Genomic DNA, 23,857 nt, shown 5'->3' on the forward strand with positions numbered 1-23,857 from the left:
CCCCAGATGGTTATCATGGGGTTAATCTTCCTGGATCTTATCATGTGAGAGGGGTGAAGGTCATGAACAGAGGCCCAGATAAGCTGCCTCTGGGAGTCTGGGAGTCTGGGCAGAGTCTGATTAATACGCAGAGATGGCTAGCCTAGTTCTTCCTCACAGCCCATCTTTCTTTCTCAGGAAGAAGCTGTGTTCCATTCATCTCTGCAGTCCAGCTAAGCCTAACACACAGGTGAGCCAACCTTTGGCCCCTTGGGAGAAAGAACCAGAGTGGGAAAGGCTACCTGGGCTGATGAATGTCCTCAGAGTAATCCCTGCTCACTGCCAGACCCTTCTCCCCCCTCCACTAGCCCAGACTTTCTCAGCTGGCATCTGGTATCTCACAGGCCTCCAAATCCAGCCACAGAACCACAGCATGCCAGCTGGAGGGTCTTTTCTGGCCATTCCCCCACCACAAACTTTACAGATGAGAAATCACAGGCTTACAGCAAGAAAGGGGCTGGCTCAGGTAGCTCAGCTGCCTCTCGGCAGAGCTGGGGCTAGAATTCAGGACTGGGTCTCTAATCAGTTTCCATCTTTCTTTCACACAAGATGGAACTTGAAGTCAATCTTGGAGCCCTGGGAATAGACTTGGGAAAAATTCTAAATGTGGTCTATACTCTTAGGTAAGTGTCCTTGTCCAGCTCAGCTGCTGAGACCATACACCTGGACCCTCAACCCCACAGGAGCAGTTCCCTATAGGCCGAGGAAGCACTGGCCTGAGTCAGGTGCAAGACTGCAAATCCACACCCACCTATTCGAGGCTGTTTTACCTTAAACAGGTTAATTTTTATGTTAATGAGGCTCAGTTTTCTAATCTTGCATATCTGGAGCTATTATCAACCACTGAGTTGTATTAACTCCATTATCACGCAAGCAAGTACCCCACGGTGTCCAGAGGTCAATAAATGACACTTGGTCTTTTTCTCCCATTTGGAGAACTGGTGGGATACTTGCAACTGCTTTTACAACAGGCCAGCGGCCAACTCATTTGAATGTAGCTGTTAGACCTCTGTGCTCTAACCCCAAGAAATGGGGACCCCTGAGATGAGGCCTTCTGATAGACCAAGGATTAGATCTCCTTTTCATGGACTCAAGTGCAATTAGCAAAATCTCAAGGTTCTCCTCCCTTCTCCCCTGGCCCCCTCAAATCTCTTCAGAGAAAGAAGAATTTAGACTTACAGGCCAGGTGCCTAGATTTTAAATCAGACAACTGGGTCCTGACAGGAAGCAAGTCACAGCTGTCATGCCTGATTATTTTTAGAGTTACTACTAAACTCTTTGTGCAGCTTGAGCTGCCACTGTTCGAGGCAAACAAAAAGACTTGCCATTTTACCCCGGCAGCTCTGGAGCCATCCACCTCCTCGCCTTCATTGTTTCCAGCCCGTCTCTGGAAGGGGTGACGTGGCACCTTGACAATTTTATGGCGAGGAAGGCAGATCCCCTGGTTTGTTGCTGCACCTGGGGAATCAAAAGCACGGGAAGCTGAGCAAAGCCCACTGCCTCCAGGAAGCCAGGGAGAAATATTCCAGGGGAAGGATCTGCTCCATAGCTTTCTCCACAAGAACCGTTATCTTTCATGAGAAGCAAAACATTGACGGTCAGTTAGCCAACCAATGAGAGTCCCTCTATGCAAATGCCAGGAGTGGCCAGTTGGTGGGTGATGTCACAGTCCCCTCCTATGATGCAATAATGTCACTACCACTGAAAAGGCCAACCTCTGGCTGCGACTCTTGCAGAGAGAAAAATTCACAGCAAGCAGAGCACCTTCTAGATTGCTCCTGGAGTGTGGGGACAAAAGTCTCTGCTGTCCAAATTACTGAATCCAGAAAAACAATGATCGTATGAACATGGCGAAAGAAATCCAGCTCAGGCCCAAGGTTAATGTCTCTTCTTACATCCACTTTTTGCTGAATTACAGAAACAAGTTTAAGGAGCAACAGCCAAATACCTTTCTTGGCTTTAAAGAGTTCTCTAGAAAGTGCTCGGAAAAATGGAGGTCCATCTCAAAGCATGAGAAGTCCAAATATGAAGCTCTGGCCAAGCTCGACAAAGCCCGGTACCAGGAGGAGATGATGAATTACGTGGGCAAGAAGAAAAAGCGGAGAAAGCGGGACCCAAAAGCACCCAGGCGGCCTCCATCATCCTTCCTACTCTTCTGCCAGGACCACTATGCCCAGCTGAAGAGAGAGAATCCGACCTGGTCGGTGGTGCAGGTGGCAAAGGCCTCGGGGAAGATGTGGTCTGCACAGGCGGACATGGAGAAGCAGACGTATGAGGAAAGAGCAGCTCTCCTGAGAGCGAAGTACTACGAGGAATTGAAAGTCTACCGCAAAGAGCGCGAAGAACGCATCGCCAGGAAGAAGAGTCTCCGAGGGCCGGCGAGGAAGACCCGGTGCAGGGAGTGCGGGCAAGACGAGGCAGCTGAAGCTGGGGGATCCAGTTAGAAATAAAATGCCGTTCACCCGTACTGCCCGGCCCTGGTCTTGTGTGTGGCGACAGAGTGGCCACGGCGGCCGCTCTGGGGGAGTGGTATGGTGGGGTTGAGATGGGGGTTCGGAAACTGATCCTGGGGAGGGGCGGCTTTGAGAGAAATGGCAAATGTCCCAGGCACGTGTGTGGGCAGCCCCTGCAAGGCTTGGTTTGGGCGCGCTGGGGGGTCTCAGGGTATGGAGAAGCTAGGAGCCACGAAGGTAGGAGCATCCAGTTCCAAATGGTTACCCAGGTTGGAAGGCCCTGCTCAGGGCCACGGCCCTACTCAAGGCCGGGTATAAGAATACCAGTCCTGCCAGCCTCTACCAGGAGGTCAGGAGCCTGGAGTGCAGGCGGGCCTTAGGGGCCTCCGTTTCTCCAGTAATTCCAGAACTGGTCCTGCAGCAAGGCTCAGGTACCATTAGTGGGCCAGTGGCGTTCCCTATCCTAGTCAGGATGAAGCTCAGGGCTGATTTTACAAAAACAGGTGCCTGAGTCTGCCCCAAGTCCTAGAAGTTGGAGAAAACCCTGTTGACATTTTGGTGGGCACCCACCCAGTCACTTTTCTGTGGATATAAGCATAGCACACAGAGAACAGAGAGGTGTTGCCTTTACCACCACCCAGCGTCGGGCACCCATTCCTTTTCCTCTTGCTCACAGCATCCTGACTCTACAGGACGAAGGGCTGATGGCATGGAATCCCCTGGTCTCAATACTCAGTTTAGTGATAAGCATGTGACCCAAGTTGGTCGAATCAGAGTGGATTTCAGGACTTGTGTAAGAAGTCCTGGGGGAGGAGGCAGCCCTGGGGGCTGATGACAGTCGTTTGGCTCATTCTCAGGCTAAACTTTTCACTGAAGATGGGCCCACATATTTCAGTTTTTGTCTAAGATGGTTTGACTTAGGTTTTCTACCACTTGAGTCAAAACTGGTAATTTTATACCAATGGGATTGTTCTGTGTCTGTCTGTACTGTAGCTATTTTTCAGGCAACAATGTACTGTGGGCAGTGTTTCGTACCAATCAATAGAGATTCACACGGAATGTTTTGAAATGGCTCTTGACTTCCTGACATCAAACAGACTGGGCCAAAATGCAAAACTGCTTATTTGTCACCAGGTTACACATATAACAGACTACCCTGGTCCCACCTCTAATCCTTAGTCCACAATGAACTTACTTATACTTACTACTCTACTGTTCGAACTTTTACTTTCAAAGGTAAAAAATACATATATTTGAAAAGTATTTTAGAACTGGGTGATCCTTTAGAAGATGAGAGGTAATATGGTGGAGTCATTTAGAAATTCAGGGTCTAGAATCAGGCAGGAATCCCTGGATTACGTAGGACTCCCATGTGCCAGACCCTGTGCTGGGTGCCTGGAGGTCCAGCAGGGACTACTGTTAGGTTCCTGCCCAGAGAGAACGTTCCTTCTGATGAGAATGGTGGACATGGGCATAAACCATAGCACTGCAAGGCAGGAGGTCTACATAACAAGCTGGAGGCGGGACGGGCACCCTCCAAGGCAACCACTGAAGCCTTCACTGAGGAAGCAGCTTTACGATACTTGGCAACCTCGAACTCATGCTGTCAAGGTTCCCATTCCCCATAGCCGCTGTTCCACCTTGGCTCTGCTTCCCCTCCAGCCCAACCTCCACCCTCTCAGGAGACGTTCTCATTTTCTGCTTCATTGAGAAAATAGAGACCATCAGACATGCATTCTCAGTTTTCTTCCTTCTCAATGTGTAACCCATACCCATCCTTTCCTCGTCTCATGGAGAGTTGTAACTGTCTTGCTACCTACCCCCTTCCCCTGCCTCCCTCAGGCCTTGGTCCTCACTCTAAAGATGCTGACCTCTCAGCCTCTAAGCTTACATAGGTTAGCTCGGTGTCACAATACAAGTGGCTCCCATCTTAACCACAGGACCTTGGGCAGGCTCTCATTCCTGTGTGTCTCAGGTCTGTCATCTATGCGATGCGGTAATGCCTGCCTTACAGGCTGTTTTAGTGATTAAATGATGTAACACATGCAAAAGTGTTTGCCATAGTCCTTAACACATAATAGGGACTGTGGTGGACACCCTCCAGGGAGGCTCTCCCACGGCTCCCCCCTCCCCACCCCCATTGTATAGTCTCCTCCCATTAACTGTGGGTAGAATCTGCTTCTAACCAATAGAGTAAGGCAAGTATGACGGGGTGTAACTTCTTTGATTATGTGATGACATATAAAACTCCATCTTGCTGGGTGATTTGCTCTAGGAATTATCCTTGTTGGCTTGACAAAGTAAATGGCCATGCTGTGGAAGCCCACGTGGCAAGGAGCTGTGGGAAATCCCTAGGAGATGAGGGTGGCCTCAGACCAACAGTCAGCAAAAAGCTGAAAGTCTCAGTCCTACAACTACAAGGAACTGCAGCAACCACATGAGAGGGGAAGCAGGTCCTTCCCCAGCTGAGCACCAGGTGAGGACTCAGCCCAGGCTGCCACCTCCATTTCAGGCCTGTGAGACCTCAAGCAATGGGCCCAGCTAAGCTGTTACTGGATTCCTGACCCCCAGAAACAGTGAGATAATAATGAACGTGTGTTGTTTGAAGCCAATCAATTTGGGGTCATTTATTACCCAGCAATAGACAACTAATACAACACTCAATAAATGCCAGCTGCCTTATAATTCTAGAAGAGGCTGTCTTTAACCATATTTCTCCCTCCAGCCTCCAACCTACCTGTTTAATTTCCTCTCCTTTGTTACCAATTGCTTCAGTTGGAGGAGGCGCCCGGTGCTAATTCGATCCTGTCTTGAACTCCTTGGTAGTGATTCTAGTTGCGTTGTCTGGTTTCCAGCCTGACCGGTGGGCTCTTGGTGGGCAGGGGCTGTGTGTTACAGCACACGCCTTTCTGGGAAGAGGCCCCCAACACAGCTGGGCGCCCGCCCTCAGGCCACCCATTTCTGGTTTCCTGTGATTAATTATGTGAATGTGGGTGGCCAAGTCAGAGTTTTGACAACAGTTTGCAACGCCCCTGCTGAAAAATAACTCCATTAACATTTCTTTATTAAGGGCCAATAGGAGGGTGTGAATCTGCTGGCTTTAAATGCTGCAATGTAATGACAGTGAAGGGGGAGGTAGGAAGGGGGAGGAAGGAAGGAGGAGGAGGAGAAGGGGGAGCCAGGCTGAGATAATGGGTGACAGGAAAAGCAGGCGGAAAATCTGGTGTGGTGCCAGCGTTCTAGACCCGTTTGGCTGGGCTCAGGGGCCCCCCTGCCCTTGGGGAGAGGAAGGCAGAGTCTTTGGGCCCATCACCCTCTTGTCGATGACTGAATCACTCCACTCTGATCCTTCTCACCTAGAGCCTTTTCCTGCGTTCATTAACTCATTCATCTATTCATTTATTCAACAAATATTTATGTAAATCTTAGGCCTGCAATAGACCAGGAACTGCTCTGATGCTATGGGTAGAGCAAGGTCCCTGATCTTTTACATCCCAGTGAGGGGGAGACAAATAAATATGTCAACAAATAAACACACCAGGTCATTTTTTGACAGTGTCAAGTGTTCTGAAGAAAAGAAACCAGGGCAATGAGATAGATAATGATAAGTGGGGTTGAGGGCACCTTAAATAGGTACTCAGAGATGACATTTAGGTTTGGATTTAGAGGACAAGAAGGAGCCAGGCATGTCAGGGTCTGAGGAAGAACAGCAAGTGCAAAGGTCCTGAGGCAGAAGCAAGCTTGGCATATTGAAGGGACAGAAGGGAGGCCAGAGTGATTGGAGGTGTTCATGTGCTGGGGAGATGAGGCTGGAGGGTGGGGGGTGGGGGAACTTGTCAAGGAGTCTATTTTAAAATCTAAGCACAATGGAGCAGCCGCAGAGCATGAAGAGCCATATGCTTCCATCTTGACTTCCAGTTACTCGTCACTCTCGAGTCTTTGGAGACTATCAAATGTCAATGAAGGGATGCCTGTCCCTCCCAGGTCTGTGAGAGAAAGAGGCATGGCTAGCAAATGCCGAATCCAAACCCTGGGCATTTTTCTGTTTTGGAGGAGAGACTACCTGGTGTTTCTTGGAGCAGCTGTAAGCTAAAAATCTGTTATGGAACGTCTCCCCCTGGGATTCATTTCCCTAGGAATGGGAGGAAAAGGTGGGCACCGCTGGCAGAATACTCCAGGGGAACATTCCTTCCTGAGTCTCCTATTTCCATGTGAATTAGCCACCACTAGCCAGGTGGGTCTCAGCTTTGAGCCTGCATTGGCATCACCTCCAAGCCTAGTAAAACACAGACTGCTGGGCCCCATGCTTTGTCTGATTCAATGTTTCTGGGAGCTCCACCTATACTTTGCATTTCTGAAAGTTCCCAGGTGGTCCTGATGCCACTGGTCCCAAGACCACAGGGGAATGCTGTCCCTCCTATGGCCTGACTTATCTGGTGGAGAGTTTGGGAGGAGGAATGGCCGGGCTCTTCTTTTTTCCACCCACCCCCTCACTGCGGAGTGTGTTCAGGTCTACTCTCCAGTTGGTTCATCAGCAGTAAAGGTGACAGGCTGAGTCTCAGCTGTCTTTCTCCTGCACCTGCCAACTGACTCTGAATTTAACAGGGGAAGAGGTATATTTATTTACTGGGGTTCCCTCAAATCCCGACAGAGAAGTTGATCCCACTTGCAAACAATCAGTGCTGGGCCACATGGGAACACTGGGATCTTAGGGCTGACTTTAGCCTTCACTAAAGGCTGAGGGCCAGGTGCATGGGGAGGGTAAGTCATCAGGCACCCATTGATCCTGCCATCCACCTCTGACCACACTCCTACAACCAGTACCTGTTACAGGTGTGCGGGAGAGTGAATGAAATGCCTGGGACCTCACTGTAAACCAGGTCTGGTGTGCAAGAAGCGCCCAATGAGTGGGGGTGCCTGACCTGGATTTAAAGGATGGCTTAAAGAAGGTGAGAACCACACACGAAAAGCAGTCAAAACAGGAGAAAGAGAATGTCCAAAGGCCCAGGGGGGAGCAAGTGACCCTCTAGGCTGGCCTTGACCTCAGGGTCAGATCAGCAGTGACACAATAAGCATTCTCCTGTGGCCATCCCCTTGTGACAATTTCCTTGCAACAGCTCTCCCTACCTGTCTCTCCCTTTCCAATCCTTCCTCTGCTCTGGCTGGCTGAGCGGTGTTTCAAGACTCCTCCCCTTCAACAGTGACATGTTCCCAAGGTTGCTGTCACCTATGGGAGTCTGACACAGTATAATCAGGCCATTGCTGCCTCACCAGTTGCACCGTCGCCCATACTCAGCTTCTGAAATGGCTCCCAGGGATCTCCAGTTCCTGGTATTCAAGCCCTTGTGTAATTCCTTTGAGTAAAGGCTGGACCTAGGGACTTACTTTTAATGGACAGAATAGGGCAAAAGTGATAGGATATCCCTCCTTCAGAAGTGACTAGGCTATAAAAGCCCCCGCCCACCCCCTGTTCCCTCACTTGCTCTAAGAAATCTGACATGTTGAAGCTGCCCTATGGAGAGCCTCAAGTGGCAAGGAACTGAGGGTGGCTTCTGGCCAACACTCAGCAAGGAACTTAGGTCCTCAGTCAAAGAGCCTGTGAAGAACTGAATCTCACCAATAGCCATGAGTGAGCTTGGAAGTAGACCACGGCCCAGCTCCAGTGGGCACCTCTGCTGCAGCCTGTGACAGCCCAGCTAAGCCATGCCTGATTCTCAACCACAGAAACTAACACAGTTGTTTCATGCCAAAATAAGGTTTGGGATAACTTGTGACAAACCAAAATAGATAATGAATACACATTTTGGTACCAAGAGAAGGACAGTGTCATGAAAAATATCTAAAGATGTGAACTGGCTTTGGAGCCAGGCAGTGGGAAGAGGCCGGGAATGTTCTGAGGAGCTTGTCAGAGAAATCCGGACTTTAAGGATGCTGCCAGTGGGGGCTCAAAGGACACGAGGAGCACGCTACTGGACCCTGAAGGGAGGGTGCCTTTGTTACATGGTGGCACAAAGCTTAGTGACATTGTTGTTTGCAGGTATGTGGAGGGCAGAATATGTGCCTAATAAACTTAGTGACCGAGCTAAGGACATGTCCAAGCTAAGTGTAGACAGTACTGTCAGGTTCCTTCTTGCTACTTACGGAGGAAGAGATAAAATGAGGGAAAGATTGTTAAATAAAAAGGAGCCAGGACTTGTTAGTTTTGAAAATCCTCAGTCTCCCAAGACAGCCCAAAATGCTAAAATTTAACAAATAGTTTTGAGCACTATCAGGAAAAGGTGGACTGGAGATAGAGCTGAGGGTGTGACTGTAGCTTTGGTTATGACCTCAGGAGATCAAGGGATCATAGTATTACTCAGTCACACAAAGGCCCTTTAAAGAGATTAGGGTGGCCTCACAAATCCTCTAGATCAAACTACAGGGCAGATGGGAAGCGTAAGAGCATGGTCCCCTGCCACCTTAGCAGAAGCCCAAAGTAGACAAGGGTTTAGTTCAGAGACATTTGTGGGTGTGGCTCTGGTATAACAGTGAAGCTCAATATGAGTCCAGAAGACCCACAAAGTTTTTGAGAAAACCTATTATCAGAAGAAGCACTGTCGGCTTGGCCTGACCAGGACAGAGACAGCAACATGAAAGGTCAGCAAACACCCCAAACTGTCAGTAGGAAGCAGACTGCGAAGTTAGCTTCAAACATGCATTTCTGTTCATGGAAAAAGAAGGGTGACTCAGAGGGAGGAACCAAGAGCTCAGCAGGTGGAGCTAAAAGTCATGGGGAATTACTTCCAGATTTTGAAACGAATAAAAAAACTTGCGATGTTTCCCTGGATTTCAGAACTGTTATGGACCAGGGACTCCTTCAGGCCTCACATTTCCCCCCTTTTGGAGTAGGACTGCCTGTAGCCATTGCCCTAGGCTTATCCCAGCACTGTGTATGTTGGGCATGTGAGGGCACCTAACTTGTCTCTAGTGTACAGATCTACAAATCCAGAGGGACAGCATCAAGAACCTGTAGTTAAGGAACGATACCCAAGAGCCTCATCCACACCTGAGCCTGATTTAGACAATGAGATCCTGGACTTTGAGCTGACACTATGATAGGATGAGACTTTGGGGGACCTTGAGACAGGACTACTGTATTTTGCATGTTGAAGGGACATTAATCATTGGGGGTCTGAGGGCAAACTGTGGTAGACACCTTTAGAAATGACTAAATGATCTTTGTCTCCTGTTATGCATGCCCCCTTATGCCCTCTCCTCCCCTTGTGTGTGGGTTGGGTTTAGCGACCTGCTCCTAACAAAGAGAAAACAGCAAAAGTGATGGGCTGTCGCTCTGAGATTAGGTCACACAAGACTGTGTGTGACCTAATCGGCTTGCCTCTCTCCGGCTTGCTCTGCAGAAGTAAACCGCCATCCTGAAACCTGCCCTATGGAAAGGAGCCAGTCAACAGCACCGAGGAGCTCAATCTTTCCAACTGTGTCAATAAGCCTGGAGCAAACCCTTTCCCCCAGCTGAGCTCTCAGATGGCTGCAGCCCTGGTAGACACCTTGATTGCAGCCTTTTGAGAAACCCTCAGTCAGAGAACCAGCTAAGCTCCACCCAGACTCCTAACACATAGAAGATTGAAGATCATGAATGTTCCGAGCCATTCATTTGGGGGTAATTAACTACACAGCAAGACACTTAACACCCCCACCCTAGGGTTCTGCTACACAGAAGCACTGTGTTCTAACACTCTCCTCAGGGCCTTTGCACATGCGACTCCAGGCTGGCTTCAAACTTCCTACCTTTTAGGTTTGGTGAATTTCCACCCGTCCTACAGGGCTCAGGTCAAGCGTCCCTTCCTCCAGGAAGCCCCTTTTCTTCTCCCAGTGCCCTCTCTGTACTCCCCATAAGACATTGACATCCTACCAAATGCAATCATTCTAACTATCATTTAACACCCCGACTTGTGGAGAAGGGCAGGGACCTTGCCTCATTCATCCCAGTAGCCTTAAAATTGAATATAAGGATTGGCATGAAGTAAAATAATAATAGAGTAGCCATCCCCCCTTACCCACAGGGGATACGTTCTAAGAACCCCAATGGGTGCCTGAAACCACCCTGTATACACTGTATATACTGTAATATTGAACCCTGTATATACTGCGTTTTTGCCTATATATACAAACATGTTAAAGTTTAATACATAAATTAGGCCCAGTAAGAGATTAACAATAATAGAACAGAACAATTATAGCAATATACTGTGGTAAAAGTTATGTGAATGTGTGGTCTCTCTCAAAATATCCTGTTGTACTGAACTCACACTTCTTGTGAGGATGTGAGATGATACAATGACCACGTAGTGAGATGAAGTGAGGCAAATGACGCGGGCACTGTGATAGTGGCAGGCTATTACTGACCTTCTTACCCGGCTTCTCTTTGGCACATCCGAATTGCCAGTATCACTACCCTTCCACTTTGGGGCAACTATTAAGTAAAATATAAGGGCAACTTGAACACAAGCACTGTGATACTGGGACAGTCCATCTGACAACCAGGAGGGATGCTAAGTGGCTTCCAGGCAGGTAAGCTACGTGCAGATGCTGGACAAAGGATGAATCACATCCTGGGCGGGATGGAGGACAGGGATGGAGGGCCACAGCATGAAATGTCATCACACTACTCAGAATGGTGTGCAGTTTAAAACTTATGAACTGTTTCCTTCTGGATTTTCTGTTTAATGTTTTTAGACCATGGCGGACTGTGGGTAACTGAAACAACAGAAAGCAAAGCCGCAGATAAAGGGAGGCTGCTGCAGCAAATTTATTGAATGCCTGTGCCTTGCCCGGTGTGGCTTGAGGGAATTTACATGTAACTATCTTATTTAATAAAAAATCCAATGAGGCATGGAGTTTGAGGAGGAACTGAGACTAGGCTGGGTGCCAGGTGCTCAGCATATGCTTGCTAGAAAAGGACAGGCCTTCTGCTCCCCCCGTCCAGCACCTGGCAGCAGCAGTCAGTCCCCCTTTTCTCAGAAACTCTGCAGAGTTGGGCCAGAAGGGCTCCTGGGCACCTAGACACATACCCTGTGCTTGACTGCTTATGTGATGTGGTATTTCCTGAGAAATACCTGGATCTATCCATTGGCATCTCCCAGGAAGGGCTTGGCTGGCACCCAGAGAATGTACTGGGTGCCAGAAACCACACCTCGGGCTCCCTGCTCACAGCTGTGCCTCTGGCGGGCAGACAGAACACACATTTTCCTCCCTTCCTACCCTGTTATTACAAACAGCATAAATTCCTCGATACGTTGCAGCGAACAGATGCGGCTCTGTATTTTTAATGCATTATCTGCAATTAGCAGCAGTGGGCATGGAGACCCCGGCGGTCCCGGGGGCTGCCCCTCGCGGATGCAGCTGCGAGTACATTTGGTGGAGGAACGCGGCCAGGCTCCTCTGGCCCACGCAGCTCTGACAAGTGGGTGAGGGAACGTCTATTTGCAGAGAGTCTGCTCTGCCAGGAAGTGGGAAGGGTGCTGAAGCCTGCCTGTCGCTCCTCTGCTGACCTGGCCTTTCTCCCACCTTCTGTAGGTGGCCTTTGCTACCTACACACCCTAAGAGCATGTCCTCCAAAGGGGGCCCCAAAGGGCACACCGCAGCCCCAATGTGAGTGACAGCACTCTTCACAGGCGTGGGCTCTGCAGTATGGAGTAAAGGTCTGTGACATGCAACAGGGGCTGCAGAGCCGGGCAAACCTAAGAGGCGTCTGCACGCACTTCAGAGAGGACGGGGGCTGGCCAGAGAGTGTCAATGGGTGCAGACCAGCTCTGGCCAAAGGATAGGGACATTTTTTGTAATAAATATAATTCCAATAACTAGCATGTACTGGGCACTTACTATGTACCAGGCCCTGTTTCTAAGTGCTCTTCAGACATCACCACATTTAATTCCAGAAGACAGTGTCCATACCCACCCATCCCCCCACAGCCAAAGACCCCCGAGAACCCACTGCAGCTGAACAAGTTGGGGTTATTGGCTCGTGGAGACAAAGGAAGATGCACAGTACCCGGAACTGGGGAGGCTCAGGGGTGTCGGAGAGAACTTTAGGGTCTGGGGACCCTGTTAGGTGGTTACAGGGAGGGTTCAAGGAAGAGGAGCTTTGCCCTGGCTTGGAGGCTGTGGGGAAGTAGGTGTAGGTCTCTGATTGGGTACTTAATACATTTTATCCAGAAGGTGGGAGGAATAAAGCACAAGTAAAGTTGTGATTGGTAAAGAACAGCTGCCACTCATATTAGCCAAGACACAGAGAGAGGAAGGTGTGGTCATTTCTGTATTTTGGAAATGTTCTTGGTTTCGTCTGAGTTCAGACAGGATTACGAAGTGGGCTTGTTTTTTACTTTACCCATCATGGTCACAGCATGGCTTTGCCTGGTATTGACATTCGTGTTCAACAGGAGAGCACCAGGTCTCGGCGCGGGGGCCAGGCCAGCTCCCCGCAACACCTCGGCCCACCTGACAGTGCTGGGCCGGTCTTTGGCCCTCGGCGCTGCTGTCCTCTTTCTGAACAGGCCCCATTACTGCGACAGTTGACAGAAATAATGCAGTTGAGGCTCAGAGAAGAGCTGTCACAGTTAGGAGGTGGTACTGTGATTCCAGGGTAACTGAAACTCAGGCCAGTGCCGAGGGACGCAGCAGAGGGGGCTGGAGGGTGGGGTATGATTACAGGCCAGGCTGACCATGAGGGGTCTGGCCACAACAGGAAAGCAGACACAACATGGGATTGGGAGCCAGAGATGTCCCCTTTAGAAACCTGTCCCTGCAGCTTACTAGCTACATGGTCCCAGACAATTTATTGAACATCAGAGATTCAATTGTCTTCTGCACAAAGGGAATACAAAAATCTGTTTCCCGGGGTTACTGGGAGAATAAAACTAAAAGACGGAATATAAAGCCCCTGGGAACAATAGGTAGCACGCTAAGCGCCTGTTGTATGCCAGCCACTATCCTAAGTATCGCACATGTACTGACGCACCTAATACGGCAAGCCCATGAGGCAGATTCTCTTATAACCTCTGGTTAGCAGGTGAGAAGACAGAGGCACAGAGAGGCGAAGCAACGTATCTAAGGTCACATAGCTGTCAAGTAGTAGAACTCAGGGATTCTGGTTCCAGCACCCTCACTCTACCGCCTCGTGGCAGCTGTTGGATCACTGCTCCTGCCGTCCGTGGCTGCAAGGGCTTCAAGACTAGTCATATTCTAATGGCTGTTTAATGCCCTGGAACTCCCCAGTCCCAGACCTCTGCTTGTGGAAGGGTCTAAGCTGCTTACTTGGCTCTGGTTTGGAAAGTACTCATTTCTTTTTGGAAGGTCAAATCATTCTTGACATGACAGATAATACAGATCCAGGTCGCTGTGGTCAACAGATCAAATAAAACATAGCATTGCCTTCTTTTTAGTAAGTACTAAAGTCAGAGAAGAACACTGGGAATGAGTGAAAATTAAAGGGGGTGGGGGAATGACCCAATGCTGCAGCCAAAACCCTCCTGTGGCAAGACCCACGTGTGGGCAGAAGGCAAATGGCTGCCCCAGAGGAACCGGACCAGACATGGCCAGTCTCCTTCAACCCAGTAACAACAGAAGCTGTTCAAATCGGCCACTGTACCATGGCCAAGGCCGCCTCGGTGTTGCCTAGTCCTAACCTGATGAGTGGGCTTATAGGTTGTGTCACCAATCCTGGCAGACTGGGAGGCAAGGACTCCTGGGCCCAGTGATTCCAGTAACAAAGCCACTGGCCCTGCTAAGGTCACCTTCCACCACCACCTGGGAGAGAGGAAGTGCTGGAACTCACATGGACATTCTCCTGCCGTCTGATACAACCCCATATCATTGTCACCAACCTTTCTGAGGCTCATCTGTTCTTAATTATATCTCTAAATCCTGAGGCATTACAACTCTGAGAATTTGGGAAATTTAGCTGCTTAGAGGATTTATAATAATCACAGTAATCCCTGCTATTTACAGAGCTTCTTTCTGCAGGCTGAAACCCAGACAGACACTACTGTAGTGGTGGGGACACCCTGAAATTGCTCTCGAGTTCTCTTCACAGAGTGCCAGGCCCTTAGCCTGTCTTATTTTGTTTAGCTCAAGGAGGTAAGATAAAGAGTAGTTTTCTCCATTACCTCCTGCGGGAGAGCAAAGAGAAGATGGAAAGTTTAACTCGTTGTAGAAGATACACCTTGGGCTGCTTGCCCAGCCTGCGCACCCTTCTCAGAGCCGCACTCCTGCAGCATCCGAAGGGCTGGGCCCTTGCAGCCACGCTTATTCCAGCTGGGTGTGCCCCTTCTTTGTATCAGCGTACTAGACAAAGGGTTGACACTTGACTAATGAGCTGAGCCAATAAGATTCTCTCTTGATAATTTGAATCAAGAGGTGTAGAAACGGGGAGTCAGGTGGGTCCCTAGGGCTAGAAGGTCAGGCAGACTCAAGGGATGGAGTGACAGTTTGGGACCCAGTGAACTGATTAACAGTTAGCAGGAAGAAGAGCAATAAACTGTGCAGCACCCGAGAAAGCTGTTCTCCAGCACTTTCCATATGTGTTCAATAGCCCTTTGGATTCCTAAGCTAGGAGCCGTCCCATGAGGACATCACTGCATGAAGGTCAGGCGCTGGAAATGACCTGACACTCCCGCTTTGTTTCCTCCAACACAGCACGCCTTCTCTCAGCTCCAGCGGAAGACAAGGCCAAGCCGCATGGGCTCCGTGTACACGACACGGGAGCAACCACACGTTCTCTCTAATAGGGACAGACCAGACAGCACACAGGCGAGTGGGACACCAGCACGTGGTCCGCACTGAAGACACGTGCTGGCTTTTATCAGAAGCCAACACAGGCCTCCCCAGAGCTTCTGGGGAGTGGGGCACGCTGGCCCCTGACCTCTCCAGCTGAAAGGAGAAAGCCTGAGAAAAGTCTCCGCAAAGGGGCATTGTTACGACACAGCACAGCCACCTGGCCCCCCCAGATCTCACAGGGGCAGCGAGGGCAGAGGCAGCAGACACAGCAGCCCGGGAGCACGATTCCATGAAGAGCCCTTATTGACCCGCTCACCTGCCTGACGGCTGGCTGGACTCCACGTTTAAAAGATAGCCACGGAAGGTCAGAGCTGGAAGAGGGAGGCTGCAGGACAGCCTGGGATTGTCACAAATGGGGAAAGCCAGCCTCAAAGACGCTACGGAGATGTGACCTTTCTGATTTCAATCAAGGGAATCCAAATAGTTCCCACTGTTTATTGGGTGGTTTTGGAGGGTAGACGGTGGGTATTGTGCTCCATAGCCCTGTGTTCCCCATAGGGAGGGAAACAAAGAGAATAAGCATTTATGTGGAGTCTGTAAGACTGAATCATAAGAAAAAGCATCTTCTTACCACCAAGCAATGTGTTGTCACTAATTCAGAAGCCCCCCTCGCTCCCGCTCCAAGGGGCACAGACCAGCACAATCGGGCTTTTCTGGACTGGAGGCTCCAGATGGAATGTGAGACAGTGGCTCTGTGACACCAGCGTTTGTCCAGTCCCTGTTTAGCCACATACTCAGGTTCAACCTACCCTGTCTCATCAGTGAGCACCCAGCTTGCAATTCATCATGAGCCCCTCCCCTTTTGTCTACTGGATTTTGGAGAGTCTGTTGCCTCCCCCCCTCCCCCATTCAGCGCGTCATGTGCCCTCTGGGACTTAGCCACCAGAGCCCCTGAGGCGTCCGTAGTTAACCTCTCCACCTATGTGCCTGGCTGGCTCAGTCTCTGGTCCCCACTATGGCTCCCTCACACGCTGGGGACCTGCTGAAACTCTGAATGGGTTGGGATTTACCCTCCCCATCTCCACCAACCAGTGAGTGCCTCTGACCTAAAATTCATACAAGCACCTGGGTCATGTGCCCATCCCATTACCTTAGAATCTGCCTTTTCAAAAGTGCCAGCCCAGAGGAAGATAGAATTTGTCTTATTTCCTTGGTTACTGATCTGGACACTTGGTCTGTTTTCAAATCCTGCTCTAACCAGCATCACCGTAATTCTGAGCATTGGCTTTTAGTGTGCAAAGATCTGGCCCTGGGTTCTTTCCACACTACTGACCAACTGTATGGCTTTGGGCAAGTTCACTGGTTCCATTCTTTTGAGCTGCATTTTCCTCACCTATGTATCCTATGTACTGGTGTGGAGTAAATGAGAATATAAATGAAATAATGGATATAAAGAGCTCAGCATAATGTACCCCACAAAACACTAACATATAACATTCGTTGAGAGCTTATAATATGTTAAATTCGGTGCAAAGTGCTTTGCAAGCATTACCTTAATTTGCACAGTAATCTTGTGAGATCCTATTATCCCAAATTTTAAAATGAGAAATCTGAGGCTTGAGAGGTTAAGTAAATTGCCCAAGGTGAAAAGCTGGGCAGTGGTTGAGCAAGCACTGACTGTGGTCTAGTGAAGATTGTGATTTATAATTAATGTCTCAGAATAATGCCTAGTATATAGTAGGCACTCAAAAATGTGTGCTGAATTAATGGTTCCCAAGTGCTCCTTTGCATAACTGGCTTGAGAGCTTAGCTCTACCAACTTATTCTCTCCCTCTCCCTCTTTGCAGTGGGAGGGGCACGAAGCTGTTCATCAGTTTTATTTCTGCCAGTATTTGTGTTCTTATCCCCAGTATAGCTATTACAGGATGTTTGAAGACATTCAAACCTTCTATCAGAATGGATACATAATTTCCAAACCACCTACTCTTTACTCAGACAGTGCTCACAAATTCAGCACTTTGGACAGAGCTAGAATTTTTCAGCTCCTGTCTAGCCAGTATTGGATTTGCATTTAAAAAATATTTACATTAATTTGTGACCCACATACGAGTAGAAAATACCGCACTCCCCAATTCTAGCTCAGTGGTTCTGGCCCTCTCTTCCTTCTTACAGTCTATGAGATGAGAAAACACGGCCATAAAGATTTTATGAGTCCAAGAGAAACATTACTCAAATAGGACTTACTTTAAAGGCATCATTCTGAAACTGTGGTTTGTTTTCTTAAAGGGGAAGCAAAGCTCATATTGGTGGAATTTTTATACTGAAATGAAGCCCAAATGTTGCAGGGGATCCTCTTAATGCCCACCAGGTGAGCAACTTCTTCAATTTGATTCAAATCAGCAGACAATTCATAGAGTATTTTCAGTGTCTCTGAGCCTGTACTTGTAACCAGTGCTGGGAGACAAGAATATGATCTTTTCCCAGTTTGCATTAAGTCAAGGAGAAAGGTAATTTACTGGATCAGTAATTTCAGACCTTCATATGTTGGGACAAAAATGTGTTTATGATGGCCAGCATGTGCCAGGCACTGTGCTGAACATTGCGAGAAAAACAAGGCCCATTTCTGCCCTCAAAGACCTACTGTTTGTTGTGGGAGAGCGTATCCCCACACAGGACACTATGCATTGAGATTAGGGTTATGACAGAGGTAGATACAAGAAGTTTCCAGCTGAGATCTTGCTCCAGAATTGTGTGGGGTAGCTACTGTCTTTTGTCTAGCCAACAAACTCCTAGTCGTTCTTCAAGGACCCAACTGAATGTCTTCTCCTCTGGGAATCCTTTCCTGACTCTCCAAGACAGAGTTAGTCTTTCCTCCTTGGGGTTCCCACAGAATTTTGAAGAAAGGGAAAACAGAGATGAAAGACACCAAATAGTAACTACATAAGTATATATAAAAATTATACAGGGGCAAAGAGCAGGAAATAATTAACTGTTAGGGAAGAGGTAAGGATACTTGAATGGGTTCTTGAAAAGTGTGGAGAAGGTCATTCCAGGTGGAGGGCACAGGAAGAAAAAGGCGGGAGAGGGTGAATAGTGATGGTGTCTTTACAGGCAGTGCAAGTAGCTCTGAGTGGCCACAGCATGGCACACGGTGTGGGGAGCTGACGATGATGGAGAGACACGGAGGAAGATGAAGCTGCTGCATTAGGATGGGGTCAGGTCACGAAAGCCCTGTGTTAAGAAGTTTGTTCTTCACCCTGTATGTGGTAGGAGCTATTAAAATGTATTTTAATTTTTGCTGATTTTTCTGCACCCAGAAAGTCATACATATATGCTTGTTGTAAAACTTTTAGAGAATACAAAAAAAACATAAAAAAAATACATTAACACTCCATTCGGAGCTCACGGTGTTACATTTTTGTCTTTTGTAATGACTACTATATATACGTATATATATATGTAAAAATTTTTGTTCATACTATGTATTCATTTTGTATGCTGATTTTTTCCAATTTCTTTGAATGCTCTTTGAAGTTAACTGCTACATGTTTTATCAGCCACGTGGACCAGTTTACTGAACCAAGTATGTTGAACATATATTGTTTCCTTTTCTCCACTCTAATAAACAACACTGCAATGAACATCCTTGTACATATCCTTTTACACTAGCCTCTCACTATTTCCTCAGGATAAGTTCCTAAAAGTGGTACAAACCTTTTACATTTTACTCACTATCAAACTCCCTTCCAAAAAGGCTGTGCCAATTTATAATCCCACCAACAGGGCATGAGGCTCAAAGAGGTTAAGTGACTTGCCTAAGATTAAACGGCTTGTGAGTGGAGGGCTGGGGATCAAATGTGGGCACTGGCATCCACAGGGCTGTGGCAGAACTTTGGTGGGGACATGGGGAATGGTGACCAGAGGTAACTGAGTCTGGAGGACTGAAGCTCACTCAGGTGAAGATGGCCTGATCATTAGACTCTAATGGGCCGCTTCAAAAGGTGAGCTGTTCAATGGACAACACTTGTCATTTCATCTCTCTACAGCTGCCTATGTCATGCCTCTCCCCACTCGAGAGGTTCAGGCCAAAGAGAAATGAAATATATCTACCTTCGCAGACCCAGGTCTAGTGCGGGCATTAGGGGGAATGGCACCTGTGAAAACTTGGCTGGTCATCTGAAGGTTGATTCAAGGAGGATTCCTCATTAAAGCCCTGGGTACAAACAAAACAACACTGGGCACGCTGTTCGATCAGCCATAAGGAAATCAGGGGTGCCCATCTCTCTGGGGCCACAGCGTGTTTTCTCAGTTGTCTTATAATTAAATGACTAAACGAGGAATAAAAGATTCAGCATCCTTAACTCTCTTAATTCTCATACCTTGAGCTACTAGGTCCTTCCTTCCTTCCTTCCTTCCTTCCTTCCTTCCTTCCTTCCTTCCTTCCTTCCTTCCTTCCTTCCTTCCTCCCTCCCTCCCTCCCTCCCTCCCTCCCTCCCTCCCTCCCTCCCTCCCTTCCTCCCTTCCTCGCCTACAGGGTCACCTGTGACCACATCAGACACACAGTGGACAACACAATGCCCAGGCCTTTCCCTGCCACAACCGGAGCCAATGTAACCAATTCGAGACCCACCCTCAGATGGAGCTGGGGCCCTTAGTGAGTCCTGGAAACTCCCCCTCCTTTCCAGGTTCCTGGGCTGACAGTCTCTCTAAAGATCATGCTTCCAATTACCTGCCTCTGCCCTTCCCTTCTGCCACCCCCCGCCCCCATCCAGTGCAGCACAGACAGGAGACACAGGGAGAGAAGAACAATCATTATAATTGTTGTCAAAACTGGTGAGTTCTTATTATGCACAAGGCATAGTAAGAGCTTTACATCCAATTTCTCATTTTAATCCTCACAAAATCCTCATGGGACAGAGACAGATGAGGAAGCAGAGGCTCAGAGAGGTAAAGGAATTTTCCCAAGATCTGCAGCAGTACAAGTGGCACAGAAGGTTCCTAAGCTCACATTGCCTGACTTCCGAGACCTATCAGAAAACAAAATCAAAGAATACGAGCAACTTAGATCTGTTTCCAATAGTCTATGAGGAAAACGCTACCCTATCTGAACAGAACCCCCTTAAAATATACTATCCTCACACACCCCAGTGGAGGAGGCAGTGCTATCTACCACATGACGATCAGCACAATAAACTGAAATCCCAGCCACTGCTGGGGAATATCTGATTCTGAATTCAGTTTGGTTCAACCCAATCCAATTTAATTCAGTGCAGTTATCGAGTGCCCACTATGCACCCTGCAAGGCCTGGCTGTGGATGGCCAGAGAGAAAGGCAGAGGCCCCTCCTGGGAAACAATGACTAACCAGGCATGGGGTGCGACCTGAGGCAGGAATTGGGGTGCTGGGAACTGCGGTTCAAGGCAGGAATCTAAGCCCTGGAGCACTTAGGAGGTAGAAAATTTGCCAAGTTCTTGTGCTGGTCTCTGGTCAGTGGTGAGTTTTGTAATTTTGTGAATTAGGATTGTGAATCCTATGTCCATATTTCCTATAAGATAAGTGTATAGAGAAGACAGACCAACAGTTTAGTCTAACGGGAATTCTCAGGCATAAGACACATCGAAGAAATTGGGATTGCTGAGTGGCTGAGGGCATGGGCGCTGGCGACAGAGAACTTGGCTTGGTTATTTCCTAGCAGAACCATGAAGAGCACCCTATGTTAACTTTCTGAGTCATAGTTTCCTTTTCTATAAAAAGGGGAATTAAAATAATACCTGCCTCATTGGGTTATTGAAAGGGTTAAGAGAGATTATGCATATAAAGAGCTCAGCATGGCACCAAGTGCCTCAAGAGTGCAAAAGTATTCGTCAAAGCAATTCTTATTCCAGACTGGTTAGCTTGAAACAAATCATAGTTACAGACATGTGCTGCTTCACGATGAGGATATGTTCTGAGAAATGCGTCGTTAGGCAGTTTCATCACTGTGCGAACATCACAGACTGAGTGCACGGACACAACCCTGGATGGTCTAGCCTACTGCACACCTAGGCGAGATGGTACAGCCTACTGCTCCTGGGCTACAAGCCTGTACAGCATGTTACTGTACAAAACGACACAAGATTAAATCAAGCACAAGAGAAAATGGTGCAACCAGGAGACACAGTAAACAGGAGATGTATGAGGCTGCCGCTGGTGTAACAGTTACTGTCTGACAGCAAACTTTTTTTTATAAGTAGAAAGAGTACACTTTAAAAAATAACAATAAAAGTATAGTAAATACATAAAGCAGTAATATAGTCTTTTATTATCATCAAGTATTATGTACTGTACATAACTGTATGTGCTGTGCTTTTATATGACTGGCTGTGCAGTAGGTTTTCTACACCAGCATCACCAAAACACGTGAGTGATGACAGCTATATGTCACCAGGTAATAAGAATTTTTCAGCTGTTGTTAACTTATGGGACCAGCGTGACATATGTGGCCCTTTGTTGACTGAATGTCGTTATGCGGTGCGTGACTGTGCAACTTCAGCGCCTCACCAGGTCCTTGATACTTAAAACAAATTTCTTGGATAAACACGTGTGAGTGGGATGCACAACTAAGGCGTGACAGCGGTCAGAGGGCACCCTGGGTGCTAAGTGAAGCGTTTGAACTACAAGCCCCGTGCGCAACAACCGCCAGTGACGGGGTTTGGGCAGGAACGTGGCAAGGCCAGGTATGGGCTTTTACAAGGCCCACGGCGGGCCAGAAGGCAGCGCCTGGGCAGGAGCAACTGCGGAGCCGGGGGGGGCTGCTTTAGCGTTCCGGTGTGCCCGCGCCTGGATGAGGGCGGGTGCTGGCACTGCAGAGACAGAAAGGGCAAACTGGAAGGATGGTTAGAAGGGAGAACTGACAGAGCTTGGCACCGAGATATATAAGCGGATGACAACTGCGCCGCTCTGTGCGAGAGCCAGGAGAGAGAATCCAGTCAGCGCACTGGGGAGGAGCTGTGGCCTCCCTGGCAACCCTGGCAACTGGTGCCACTGGGAATGCTGGCCCTGCTGCTCTTTCTTGTCCCCGGGCTCACGAGGCCTGTGAGTGGCCCATCCACAGAGCGGGCACGGCGGGAAGCCTGTAGGAAGTTCTTCCACACAACAGGCCTTGGAGCTTACAGCTGGGGCCCGCGGCAGCCATAGGGATGAGGTTCCCCCGGCAGACAGGCCTTGGTGGAGACAGAAGTCACTCTCGTAGTTTTAAGACACACTTTTCAGGGGAAGTCTCCAAAATCAGTTAGAAAGTAAAAACCCCTGAAGACAGTCCAAATAAAAGGAAGGTGACTTTCATTTGTTTATAGCCACTTTGTGCCATGTGCCATCCCCTATTTGCTCTTCTCTAGCCTCTAGCATCACTGCAGAAAGAAGGAGCCACTAATTTTACAGACAGAAAAACTGAGGGTCAGAGAGCTTTTTTTTAAAATCTGACCCTGTCTGTCAGTAGAGGAACCAGGATTCAAACCCAACTTTCTGACTCTGGAGCCCACTCTCTTTCCCCTACAACATATTTCATAATCTTTAATTTTAAAAGTCCCATTTCTTCAGACATTCCCATACTGCCGCTGGCAGCGTGAAATGATGGAGTGTTTTCGGAAAGCAATTTGGCAATAAGAATCAAGAGTCTTAAAAAATATTCATTCTGGGAATCGCTCCGAAAGAAATAATCATAAATTCAGGAAAAAAAAAAAAGTTTTCCACACAACAATGCGCTTCACAGCAATATTTATCAAGTGAATGACTGGAGTCGATCTAAATGTCAACAGAAAGAAGGATGGTTAAATAAGTTGGGAGATATCCACTTAATGGGAAATTTTGGGGCCAAGGTTTATAATAACAGGGAAAATGCCAATGATATAAGTGCAAAATAATCAGGATATGAAATTATAAATTATACATATCATCATCTAGTGAGGGTGCTGCAGAGCCACTTAGGGTTCTATTTTTTGGCGCCACCTCCTCCAGTTGCCTTCAGTACCTTCTGAATCACTCCAGATTTAAAAAAAATAATAACATTACTTAATATGAACAGCACATAATTTCTCAATGTTATATAAAAGGGGAACAAAAAACATCTTTAGCAATTTTGTCATTTTTATTGATCTGTGTTATAGAATTTAGTGAAAACCGTGCTTGCCTTTAAGGCTCTTCTATGTGGGAATCATGGGACTGCTGAACCTATCTCCTATCAGTTTTCTTTAATACAGTTCTGGAGGCACTAGCTATGTAAAAAGCCAAAAAAAAAAAAAAAAAAAAGGCATACACTTTGAAAAGGAAGAAACGAAATTACATTACTTGCAGCTAATATGATTGTCTAACCTAGGAAATCTAAAATAATCAACTTTAAAACTATTAGAGCTAATGAGAGAGTTCAATAAGATGGTTGGTTCCAAAAGAAATATACAAAAATCAATAACTTTCTTATTTACCAGCAACAAACAATTAGAAAATGCAAGGGCAAAATGATACTATTCACAACAATAATAAAAAACTATAAAACTACCTAGAAATAAACCTAAGAAGAAATTTACTAGGCCTAAATGATGAAAACTATAACATTTTATT

General features: G+C 47.8%; 2 protein-coding genes across 3 annotated transcripts in view; one reads left to right on the forward strand and one right to left on the reverse strand.

Moving 5' to 3' along the window:
• Positions 1-23,857, reverse strand: part of CSMD2 (CUB and Sushi multiple domains 2) — a 483,560-nt gene that overhangs the window by 259,627 nt on the left and 200,076 nt on the right. The gene's annotated exons all lie outside the window — the stretch shown is intronic.
• Positions 1,881-2,483, forward strand: HMGB4 (high mobility group box 4). The gene has a single exon (XM_016218951.2). It carries the CDS (start codon positions 1,881-1,883, stop codon positions 2,481-2,483), a length of 603 nt encoding a protein of 200 aa, XP_016074437.2.

This window comes from Miniopterus natalensis, chromosome 9, assembly GCF_054644295.1.
Source record: "Miniopterus natalensis isolate mMinNat1 chromosome 9, mMinNat1.hap1, whole genome shotgun sequence".
Lineage (NCBI taxonomy): Eukaryota > Metazoa > Chordata > Mammalia > Chiroptera > Miniopteridae > Miniopterus > Miniopterus natalensis.